The sequence below is a fragment of the Mandrillus leucophaeus genome, unplaced genomic scaffold, assembly GCF_000951045.1.
Source record: "Mandrillus leucophaeus isolate KB7577 unplaced genomic scaffold, Mleu.le_1.0 Scaffold663, whole genome shotgun sequence".
Lineage (NCBI taxonomy): Eukaryota > Metazoa > Chordata > Mammalia > Primates > Cercopithecidae > Mandrillus > Mandrillus leucophaeus.
The window spans coordinates 78,246-91,024 of record NW_012107175.1 but is presented as its reverse complement, the minus strand read 5'-3'; the positions used below and the strand labels follow the sequence as shown (position 1 = coordinate 91,024).

The 12,779-nt window shown below is 41.1% G+C and overlaps 1 protein-coding gene across 3 annotated transcripts in view; it reads left to right on the top strand.

The window, feature by feature from the left end:
* The window catches only part of PRELID2 (PRELI domain containing 2), a 94,204-nt gene extending 82,243 nt beyond the window's left edge, over positions 1–11,961 (top strand). For all 3 annotated transcript variants that reach the window (XM_012001524.1, XM_012001525.1, XM_012001526.1), the window contains 2 exons: positions 6,593–6,662; positions 11,323–11,961. In XM_012001524.1, coding sequence (XP_011856914.1) covers positions 6,593–6,652 — 60 coding nt within the window. In that variant the 3' untranslated portion in view covers positions 6,653–6,662; positions 11,323–11,961. The remainder of the gene's footprint in view (positions 1–6,592; positions 6,663–11,322) is intronic.
* The last annotated feature ends 818 nt before the right edge of the window (positions 11,962–12,779 follow it).

The window sequence follows — 12,779 nt, the reverse complement described above, 5'->3', positions numbered from 1 at the left end:
CACTGTACTGAGTACTGTAGGCAATTATAACACAATGATAACTATTTGTGTATCCCAACATAGCTAAATATAGGAAACGGTACAGTAAACATATGGTATAAAAGATTTAAGAAAAAGGGTAAAAGGGTACATCTGTATAGGATACTTACTGTGAATGAAGCTTACAGGATTGGAAGTTGCTCTGGGTGGGCAAGTCAGTAAGTGGTGAGTAGGAAGGCATAGGACATTACTGGACATTACTGTGCATTACTGCAGATTTATAAACCCTTTGCACTTAGGCTACACTACATTTATAAACAAATACTTTTGTTTCTTCAATAACAAAATAACCTTAGCTTGCTTTAACATTTTTTACTCTATAAAATTTTGAATTTTAACTTTTTGACTATTTTGTTATAACCCTTGGCTTAAAACGCGAACACATTGTACAGGTATGTAAAAGTATTTTTTCTTTATATCCTTATTCTAGAAACTTTTTCTATTTTTAAAATTTTTAATTTTAATTTTTACTTTTTAAACTTTTTTGTTAAAAGCAAAGGCACAAATTCACGCATTAGCCTAGGCCTACACAGAATCAGTATCATCAATTTCATTGTCCTTCACCTTCACATCTTGTCCCATTGGAAAGTCGTCAGGGGCAGTAACATGGAGCTGTCATCTGCTGTGATAGCAATGTCTTCTTCTGGAATACCTCCTGAACAACCTGCCTGAGGCTGTTTTACAGTTAACTTTTTTTCAGAGACAGGGTCTCTCACTTTGTTGCCCAGGCTGTAGTACAGTGGCATAATCATAGTTCACTGCAGCCTCAAACTCTTGAACTCAAGTGATCCTAAGTAGGTAAGACTACAGGCTTATGTCACTGCACCTGGCTAATTAATTTTCTTTTTTTTTTTTTTTTTGGAGAGAAGGGGGCTTAGTATGTTTCCAAGGCTGGTCTCGAACTCCTGACCTTAAGCAATCCTCCCACCTCAGTCTCTCCCAAAGTGCCGCTATGACTGGCCCTATAGTTAATTTTTTTTCATAAGAAGAAGTACATTCTAAAATAATAAAAAGTACAACATAATAAATACATAAACCAGTAGTATAGTCATTTATCATCATTATCAAGTATTATTATATTATAATTGTATGTGCTATACTTTTATACAACTGGCAGTGCAGTAGGTTTGTTTACACCAATGCCACCACAAATACATGAGGAATGTGTTGGGCTATGATGCTATGACAGCTACAAAGTCATCAGGTGATAGGATGTTTTCAGCTCCTGTACAGTCCTGTGGGACCACCATCATATATATTATCTGTCATTGACTGAAACATCATCAAGCAGCACATTACTGTACTATTTTCTTTTAAAAGTCATAGTGTTTCTCAGAGGCTCTCTGTCTTTCAGTTATTTTTAATTCCTCTGAAGAGGCCAATGGCCCCTTGTGTAGAGGCATCTTGTCTTATCTGCATCCCTGTTCCACATAGCTTCCCTGCCCTTCCTTACACACAGTGGGCGCATCAGTGCATGGTATTTACTCCAAAGACATGACCCACAAGAAAGCATTATTTCCAGTGAGGGTCTTTAGCACCAATCTTTTATCACTGATAATTAAGTGAGCAATTCTCTTTTGTTAAGAGCTCCCTGTGGATGTACCTTTTGAGAACTGCTTTAGAAAATTTTTATTCGGTCTAATATTACTCTCTTCCAAGCCTCCTACATAAATCAGAGCTTCTCAAGGACGGATCAGTTTTATAACAAAATGAATATACTGTTGGAATTTAGCCACCTTTAGTTTCAACTTATTCCTGCTCCTCTTAAGACAAGTTTTGTGTTTTTAGTAATAATCAGCTATTTCTCAGAGACTCTTAGAGTGGAGAATTCGTGAAGTGTTTTGAATCTGAAAGACTCTGAGTCTCCTTTGTGGGGATACATTTGGCCAGCACAGCTCTGGTATTAGGGAAATGAACCTGCGAGATAGCTCACTTATCTGTACATTGGCAAATAGAGAAAGATAGCCTTGTAATAGAGAAAAAAAATCTCAGAGGGGAAAGAAATAATAAAATCAAGCTGGTTTATGGTTTGTCAGTCCAAAAAGCTTTTAAGCCTTATCTATAAAGGTAGATCCACTTAATGTTTGTTCTGCATTTCAGGCATTATTGTGTGGTAAGTGGTGTAAATTTAGCCCCTTTAAGCCTGATCTCCTGGGGGTTGAGATTTAAGCGTTGGAACTTTATTTGAAAGAATTCTATCGATTGGGCTTTGATTTGGTCCTTCTTTACCAAAGAGAGGTGCTAAATCATGGTTTAGCTTCCCTGTTAGGGTTTTTTTTTTCTCTTTCATTCATTTTATTGGCCTCTCTCTCTCTGCCCCCATTCTCCATGTTCCATTTCTAACTGTTGTGCTTAAAAAGACTAAAGTGGTATAAGAAAGGGGGGAAAAAGGAAAAGAAAAATCAACCGACACCCTGTGAACATAATTGATTCAATAAATAACATCTTTCAATTCCCAAGGAAAACCTCAGTCTTTGCTTATGTCAATTAGTGTTCAGTTCAATAAGTGGTGGAGGTCTTAATTTAGATGGATGGGAAAGTTTGCAGGTTCTTACCTCCTAAGGAAGGAGTGTGCTTTTCTTATTTCAAAGTCATCCTGTCTGGATTTATGCATCTACTCTGCAAAAAGAAGCTTGAAAGAGAATTAATGTGATAGTTTTTATTCTCACTGAAAACAGAAAGAAGACATTTAATTATTGTCCAGAGATTTGTTAGAATAAAAAAGTGAAACAAGGGAATGAAAATTTTCTGGAATCTACTAGACTGTAAACTCCATGAGGGCAGGAACTATCTTGTGCATTCACCATTTAATCTCCAGTACACGTAGTAGGTGCATAGTACATATTTGTTAACTGGATCTGTTGTTAAGGGAATAAGAACAAAAAGGGGCACAATTCAAGTTTTCTGTTAAGAATTTAGTTAAATTTCATTTCACTGGTTGTTTCATCCCTTGGCCCCGATCCCCTTTCCCCTAATTCTTTTTTTTTTTTTAATGGAGTCTCACTCTGTCATCAGGCTGGAGTACAGTAGTATGATCTTGGCTTACTGCAACCTTTGCCTTCTGGGTTCAAGCAATTCTCCTGCCTCAGCCTCCCGAGTAGCTGGGACTACAGGTGTGCACCACCACATCTGGCTAATTTTTGTATTTTTAGTAGAGACAGGGTTTCACTATTTTGGGCAGGCTGATCTCAAACTCCTAACCTCAAGTGATCCACCTGCCTCAGCCTCCCAAAGTGCTGGGATTACAGGCATGAGCCTCCATGCCCAGCCAAGCATTTTTTTTTCCTAGGGCTAAAATGAATGAATGAACGAATATATAAATAAATAGATTTTTTTTTTTTTTTTGAGACAGAGTCTCGCTCTGTCACCCAGGCTGCAGTGCAATGGCACAATCTTGGCTCGCTTAAGCTCCACCTCCTGGGTTCACGCCTTTCTCCTGCCTCAGACTCCTGAGTAGCTAGGACTACAGGCCTGCCACCGTGCCTGGCTAATTTTTGGTATTTTTTAGTAGAGACGGGGTTTCACCATGTTGGCCAGGATGGTCTCAATCTCTTGACCTCGTGATCTGCCTGCCTCGGCCTCCCAAAGGGCTGGGATTACAGGCATGAGCCACCGTGCCCAGCCTCCCCTAATTCTTTAAATGGCAGGTACCTCTTAAGAGTGCAGTATATACTATATCTTCAGAAATGATGAAGGATAACCTATTTCATCAATTCCAAGACTGTCAGAGTTGGAAGAGATGGTGTAAAGTTGCTATTTACAAATTCAAGTAAATGAACTGATTGTGTTTCAGAATCACATTGAAATGGGATAGTTCCCTGACCCCTTCCCATGACTTATGAAGGGGTTGACTCATTTAGTCAGCAAACAGCTCTCAACCCCTTGCAAGAGGGGGAGCGTGCAGGTGAGCAGGTGCAGGATGAGTGCTTCTAGGCAACCAGCAGGAGCAGAACTCTGTGCGGGCCTGTGGCAGCATCTAGAGGTTGCCTGTGACCCCCAGAACCCCAGGGGGTGTGTGTTATAGTGTGCTCTTTTAGCTTTGTCATTCATGGATGGCTTAAGTGTTAAACAGCTCAGTGGAGGGTCAGTGTGACAGCCTTTTGCACTCACACCCGGGTCCTTGTCCTGCGTCCAAGAATAATCAGGTGGCATGAACGAATTGAAGTGTGGTGAATGTGGAGGATTTTACTGAGCAGTGGAAGTGGCTCTCAGCAGGATGGGGAGCTGGAAAGGGGATGGAGTGGAAAGATGGTCTTCCCCTGGAGTTTGGCTGTCCCTGGTTGAATTCTCCGAGGTCCTGCCATCAAGCCATCCCTCTGAAATCAAGCTGCTTCTCTTTGATATCCAGCTGCTTCTTCTCCTCTCTCCTCTGCCACTCTGCCACTACACCGGTGGGGCCTGGGGTTTTTATGGGTACAGGATGGGGGGTGGGGTGGGCCAGGGTGGTTTTGGAAAAGGCAACATTCATGTGGGAAAACAGGAATGCATGTTCTCACTTTGGGCCACAGGTCTAGGCTTGAGGGTGTGGCCCTCACTGGGACTGCCGTTTTCTACCCAGTATTTTCTTGCCACCTGTCCTTATCAACATGAGGTATGTCATACACATACAGACTCAGGCCTGAACCTTGAAATTTCTGACTGAGTCAAACACACTCTTGGGTAGACTCTTGGGAATCTGTTTTCTTTTTTGACTTTCCTAGTAAAGCTAGAGTGCAGCTGGGTATAGAAAGCACTAATCCCATCTGCCTCTCAGTGCCCTGACCTCTGTGGTCTATATTACTCCTTGGTAAAAGTGATCAGCCTAAGGTACCCAGCGGAATGACTGGTGGAGTTGTGACTAGAACTCAGGTCTCCTACCTCTGACAGTGGTGCTCCTGGTCCTGTGGTTTACTGCTTTGGTTTAGCAAACACTCCTTACTACTCAGCATTCTCTCAAGATCCAGTAATACTTTTTCCTTCCGAGATAATGGTAGTATTTGTGGTGATGGCCAGGGAGAATCTGAAGGACCTTCTGAATCCTCAAGGAAATACTAACTTTAGTTTAGTCTACTTTGGTGTTAAATATATGTTATTGTCTTCTCTAGTGATGCCTTTGATTACCCTCTGTCCCCATCCCTGGTCTCAGATCCCAAGTGGGAAATCTCTGCCTTTTTCCTGTGGGACCACTTGATGTTCACAGCCCTGCCTAATCATAAGATGAATTATGGGTGCCTGTTAAGGGCATAGAGCTGTGGTGCCTGCTTGAGTCCCATTAAATCAGAATTTTCCTGGGAGGGGCCTGGGGATCTGTATTTTAAGTTCCCCTTATCATGATTCTCTGCAATAATTCTCAGGTTCAGGTCTCTGAAAATAGCAGCTCCCTTTCCCATGGATCCAACCTTGATGTCCTGGAGTCCCCACTTTGTAAATTGCATCATAACCCTCTCTTCCCACTTGAAGGTTTATCCTCTGGTCTGTAAAACTTGTCCTTTAAGAAGGAAAGGAATTTCTGCTTTCTTCTTTCTTCCAAGGTAGAATTTTTCTGGACAGGCTACTGAGTAGACAGGTGGGTATGGACAGTAGCAGAATGAACATTGCAAGAAGGCTCACGGATGCTTTTGAAAAGGAAGAGGGTGCCTATGCTCTTTCCCTGGCTTTATTACTTAATAGTTGTGTAACTTCGGGCAAATTATTGAAACTTCTTTGAGTTTCTGTTTCCTCATCAGTAAAATGTGGGTAAGAATAGTACTTATTTGGCGGTTTTATGTGTATTAAGGTGTCCTATGTCAGCTCTTGGGACACAGACTCAATTTGAGATTTGCCTGCAGCGGGTATTGGAGAGTGCACTCAGGAACAACTCTTGTCATGGGGTATGGGAAGGGATTTTTGAACTGCAATGCACTTGAAACAAAGGTCTTAGCTGATCCCTTGGGGAGCTTTGAGGGTTGGATGCTCCCCAGAGTTGTCCCAAATTAAGGGAAGGGGCCAGGTCTTTATACCCCTGTACCTACCAGTCATCCAATGTTGTAGGCTGCACCTGAAGGGACATGACTTCAGGTAAGGCAGTTCCGTTTGACTGAGGTTGTCTGTGTGCCAGCTGCAGCCTACAGTGTTGGTGGAAAGGGAAGGAGTGCTTTAGTTCTGGGAGGGATCTCAGTGGTACACCATAGCACTCGCTACCCCCAGGTAATGCACATAAAACCCCAGCAGTGAATCTAGCATATTTGTAAATGTTCAATGAATATTAACTACTGCCATTATCATTCTAGCTCTGGCGGGGCCACTTTTAAGAAGTTATTTAACTACTCTTGGGCTGTTTTCCTATGTTTAAAATGGAGATCGTAAGCTCTGTTCTGCCTACGTCGCTGAGTGGTTCTGAGCAAATGCGGAGATAATGTATGTGAAATTGCTGAGTAAAATATTATAAAAATGTCAGGTGTGGCTATGAGCCTACTTTTTTGAAATGAATCTATGGCCATGACCTGGATTCTTTGAAGGGAAAAGGTTGTGATAAATGTAAAAGTACTTGTCTGTGAAATAGGGCATTTTAATTTTGTTTTCCTTCTTTCTATAGGGAATTAGAATCATGGAGATGCTGCTAAAGGAACAGTGTGGTGCCCCCGTAGCTGAATAAAGAATCATCAGTGAGTACCAGAAGCAAAGTCAGAATTATTTACGCAAGCCATGTTTTCATGCTTATCAGCCTGGTATTTGAAAGCAGCCTCCCTGGGCTATTCACGCTGCACATTTCCCAGTTATATGCACAGAATACTATTTCACAGGTGTTTTATCTCTTCAGTACTTTTATTTACTTGGTCCTTTGATTTTCAGAGCAGTTTTGTATTACATGCTGGGTTACAACTCTATTCAAATTGTTAAAACTGTTGCACAATCTACCATGATTGAGAGCCTCAAGCTGTCATAGATTTGTAAAGACTGCAGCTCAGATTAACTGAAGCTTAATGTTTTTGTTCTGAAAATAATCAAAGGAAGGCTTTAAAAGTGTAATTGGAGCGGCCGGGCGCGGTGGCTCAAGCCTGTAATCCCAGCACTTTGGGAGGCCGAGACGGGCGGATCACGAGGTCAGGAGTTCGAGACCATCCTGGCTAACACGGTGAAACCCCGTCTCTACTAAAAAATACAAAAAACTAGCCGGGCGAGGTGGTGGGCGCCTGTAGTCCCAGCTACTCGGGAGGCTGAGGCAGGAGAATGGCGTAAAAACCCGGGAGGCGGAGCTTGCAATGAGCTGAGATCCGGCCACTGCACTCCAGCCTGGGCGACACAGCGAGACTCCGTCTCAAAAAAAAAAAAAAAAAAGGTGTAATTGGAGCACGAAGAGAAACAAGGAAGGGGCGTGTTGATTGGCCAGTGAAACAAATATCTCTTATTAGTCATCTGTATTTCCACTGATTGTGGGTAGCTGCCTGAAATGCTATTGAAAGGGATTCTGAGGTCTTGAGAGTAATTCCCAGGCTCTGGGTAAGAGCGCCTTGATGGTTAACAGTGTCTGCCATGGGCAGAGGATGGAAGGAAGACAGCACTCATGCTGAAGCACGTGCCACATCTAGGGCAAATGGTACAGGGTTAACAGATAGTGGGAGATTGCAGAACTACTCAACTCCCTATCCCCACCCCCTAAATTTCTGTTGTCTAAATCAGGGAGAATGGTCTTTATAGTGGAAAGGGCAGGACAGAGTTATTTAAGAGAGAATCAAAGCCCAAAATAAATGAGTATGATAGATCTATATCTTACAGAATTTATAGGCTTTAGGTTTTTTTGTTTGTTTGTTTGTTTGTTCGTTTGAGATGGAGTCTTGCTCTGTTGCCCAGGCTGGAGTGCAGTGGCCTGACCTCAGCTCACTGCCACCTCTGCCTCCCGGGTTCAAGTGATTCTCCTGCCTCAGCCTCCTGAGTAGCAGTAACTACAGGTATGCACCACCATGCCTGGCTAATTTTTGTATTTTTAGTAGAGAAGGGGTTTCACCATGTTGGCCAGGCTGGTCTTGGACTCCTGACCTTGTGATCCACCCGCCTCAGCCTCTCAAAGTGCTAGGATTACAGGCGTGAGCCACCGTGCGCAGCCAGCCTTAGGTTTTTAACATCTGAGAGTTGAAACCTTTGAATAAAACAAACTTTGCCTTGGGTAATGTAGAATTACCTCAAATTTTCTTGTGTTGGTTTAATCGAGACATGTGGTCTTGTGTAAGCAACCTGGTATTCTAATTGTGATAAACAATAAAATTTGAGAGCAGTTAACCAATAAGAAGCAAAGGGAACATCATATACAAGCACCTTGGCGTACAAAGCATGCTGTCCAGACCTGTGAATGAACATTATTTGGAGAATTGTAAAGTCTTTCTGCTTATTTGCAGGTTGGACTCCATTTTGATTAATATTACACCTCTGTCTACTTAATACATATTAATAGATTCTTATATTACTAGAAAAGCTAAACAGGATAATTTCATTTAGCATAGGCATACACACAGCAGGTGCTCATAAAATGCTGGAATTGGATCTAAATATGGTTTACTCCTACACCCACCCTGTTCCTTAAAAAATTATAGAGAACAACTTGGCCACATCTCCCTGTTTTTCTTGGCTAATATATTTGTGAGGCTCACTAAGCACCTCTTGCACTTGCATGCTTAGGCACAGATCCCATCTTACTCTAGGGGGTGGGATCTCGAGTCAGCTCCAAGGTAAATGAAGGAATGAGGGGTCTCCATTTCCATGGGAAACGTATACACCTATTGGTCTTCAAACTTCAAATTAGTGGTTTTTAAACTGTCTTGAGCATCTGAGTCATCTGGAGGATTTAACACAGATTGGTGGGCCCCACTCCCCAAGTCACAATTCAGTAGGTCTGAGATGGGGCCTGAGCATTTGTGTTTCTAACAGTTTTCCAGGTGATGGTGATCCTGGTCCTGGGGCCACACTTTGAGAATGGCAGTTTCAAATGAGTTCACATCTCTGGGTAGAGACAGATGAAATGTCAGGGCACTGAGAAAGCTAATAGGAGTTAGGAGTTAGATATTATTGTCGTGCATTCGGTCAACTTTTGATTAATAGGAAGAATGATATTCTTTGTATGGCTTTTCCCTGATTTTAGCATCTCAGCTTCTTGTTTGCCCCCTTTTTTGTTGCTTAAATGTGGCCAGGCTCCACCCTCGAGAAAATGCAGTTGAAAAGAGGGGAGGTGAGATTCACATCAACTTGTACTTTAAATCAATTTGGATTTAAATTGTTGGTAGTGAAGATGAGTAAATTAAACAAGTTTACAGCATTACCTATTGTCTTGTTACCCATGTTCTGTGTTTTGTTTTGTTTTATTTTGAGACAAGGTCTCGCTGTTCTGTTGCCCAGGCTGGGGTGTAGTAGCACAATCACGGCTCATTACAGCCTTGACCTCTGGGGCTCAAGCAATCCTCATACCTCAGCCCCCTTAGTAGCTGGGACCATAGGCGTGTACCACCACACCTGGCTAATTTTTTCCTTTTTTGTAGAGATGAAGTCTCCCTATGTTGCCCAGTCTGGTGTGTTTTGTTGTTGTTGTTGTTTGTTTTTTTGCCCTGTGGTTGAGGGCTAAGCCATGAACTTGGGGCATCGTATTGTTGGTGAAAAGCAACTTGTTCTCCTCTCTTAAGTGAAATGGTCGAGGTCTGAATATAACTAGGAGTTTAGTACAGGACAGTTGCATGTAATGCATTCAATGCAATGAAATTTCCTGAAGGATTTACATAATTCAAAGTCTCAAAATTCATGACCAGTTTTCTCAGAGGAGTAACTGTAAAGTAGGGGATATATGTATATGTATGTATGTACTCTTACCACATAAATCTACAATTTGATGTTGCATCGAATGCTGCCAGCTTATTCCTTTACTTTTTTCCCATTTTCTTGACTATTCTTACAGAGTTTTTCAAGTTTGAAATGTGCCTATTTTAATGAAACTTTTTAATTTCTCAGAAATAACTGTATGGAAAATGGAGGGGGTGGTTGTAGGTGGGGGTACTATTGTTTTCATGAGTTGTAAAATGCCACATTAAAAGAAGTGGGGGAAATTAGCTCTATAGCTATAATAAAGTAGAGGCCAAAAAACTACAGCCTATAAACCAAATTTATCCTGCTTCCTGCTTTTATAAATAAAGTTTTATTGGAACACAACTATGCTCCTATGTTCTAAGCTACAACTCAGAGTTGAATAGTTGTAACAGTGACCTTACAGCTGCAAAGCCTAGAATATTTACTGTCTGGTTCTTGAAGAAAATTTTTGCCTACTGAGTTAGTATCCTAAATTGACATCAAGGAGTGTTGTGGTGAATGGCCTTTTAAAATACAGTTTGACAGTTTGTTTTTCTTTCATTAGCTCTAACATCAACACTTTGTGAAGACTTGGCTGATTTTATATTAAGACATAAAAAGGTATTAAAATAATAACAGAAAGTTAAAATACCAGCAACAGTGGTCACTAAAATTGCTCATAAAGTTCCAATGCACGTACACAATGGAGTAGACATGTAGGCATTTAGTTTGGCACATAAAGTGGCACTGTGATGAGGCTGTAGGGTAGATGCTATTTATAATTTACTCAATTTGCCAGCTTTGGAATTTTGCAATTTTTGATACTTAAAAGACGTTTTGTGGGATTTGCAGAAATGTGCATAAGGAGACAGTATTTAATATTTTTATGTCATACCATATTTTAAATTTGCATAATTTAAATTCACATAGGAAGTGACTACATTCCACATTGTAACTAACATTAAAGATACTTCACAGAACTCTCCGACCTGTATGTCCAAGTGGGCATTTGAAGATTAGAAAGCTTAGAAGGTGATTTTTGTCATGAGCCAAAATGGAGACACATAAATCTCACTAACCAATATGCTTGTGGCGTTGCTGTTGACACATCCTTTTGATAGATTTTTGATTTCCTGTCATTTTTGAATAAAACAAATAACCCTGACATCTGTCTGTTCTTGCCACTGGCGGTTGGGAGATCAGGCTTGTTGAGATTTGACAGCATAGCAGAGTTCTATCACATTGGAATGATTAAGACCTCAATTTTAGCTATATCTTAACTCTTCTCTGAACCAGCTCCTTTGGGTAGTTGGACTTAATAAAATGAGGTGCTTGCCTTGTTCGAAGATCATTAGGAGGGAGAAATGCAATTTCAAGAATTATCCGTAGTGATAGAATTCAAGTGGACTCTGAAGAGTTGCTTCAGAAAAGAGGGCAAATAGGTATTGATTGGTGAGATATGTTTATGAGGTGATAAAGCCTGTTTGCTTTCTCTTGCAGGAGAGCTGTATCCATGTCTACTTTTTTATTTTTATTTTTTATTTTTGAGAATCACTTCTTGGCCACAACACATCACAGACACAGTTTCTGGAATACAGGTTTGAAGATACAGTGTCGGCAGCTTCAAGAAGAGAAGACTTTCTTGCCAGGACATAAAATGATACCCTCCTCTGGGATCCTACTTCGAATAGTGGAACTCAGGGAGATGAGATCTTCTTGCTGGATTTTTATGACACAATCTCTTTATAATTTTACAAATAAAGGAAAAAAGACCCATGTAAGATGATGTGTGCCCTTCCTCAGGGTGTGCTGCTGGTTGTCTGGTGATGGTGTGAGGGCGGCTAAGGACAGGATAAAGGCCTGGAGAGGGTGCTTGTGCCCTTATGTTATCAGCACCATTGTTCATAGGATTTGTGAGGGGATCCTGGAACCAATAAGGGAGTTGAAACTGGTACCTGATTCACGGGTGGACTGGAACAAACAGGAACATGCCAGACCTATGTTGAAGCTAAGCCGTATTTATAACAATGTTTAAGATTCTCAGAAATCAGGAGATTTTTATCCTATCCATAAGTAATATGTAACTGCCATTAGTATAGCTTTTAGAATGTAACATGTAAACTGTGATTTGGTCGTCTGAAAAGAACATGAAATGAAGAGTGGGAAGGCAGTTTCTTGTCTGCTAATTCGTTCTGTGATGTGGAGCAAATCATTAACCTCTCTGTTTTTTATTGGGCAAATGGGAATAATCAGGCACAAGTCTTTCCACCAATGCGTTATGATGATTAAACAAGGTAATTTTGTGTAGGTTTTTAAGTCAACAGACAGACCTGGGATTGAATCCAAGTGCTGGCACCTACTTGCTCAGTGATCATGAACAAAATTTTAAATCTTTCTGAACCTCATTTAAAAAAATTTATGAAACAAGATGATAGAATTAACTTTGTGAGATTGTTGAACTGATCTGAGATCATGCCTATGAAGCACCTAGCGTGACGCCTGGTGCATAGTAGAAGACCAGGAAATGGAAGCCATTATTATGTAAAACATTTTGCAAATGTACTTTTTAACTGTAATGTAAGGTGGTACTACTGTTTGAAACTTAGATGGCAGTAGTTTGCATTTCTCGTGATCAGAAGCCAAAATATAAATACATACTATCTAAAAAATCTTCAAGAGTGGTAATAATTTGGAATTCATCTTCTTAAGATAAAAATCAGGGCAGGGCGTGGTGGCTCACGCCTGTAATCCCAGCACTTTGGGAGGCTGAAGCGGGTGGATCACAAGATCAGAAGTTCAAAACCAGCCTGGCCAATATGGTGAAACCCTGTCTCTACTAAAAATACAAAAAAATTAGCTGGGCATGGTGGTGCATGCCTGTAATCCCAGCTACTCAGGAGGCTGAGGCAGGAGAATTGCTTGAACCTGGGAGGTGAAGGTTGCAGTGAGCTGAGATT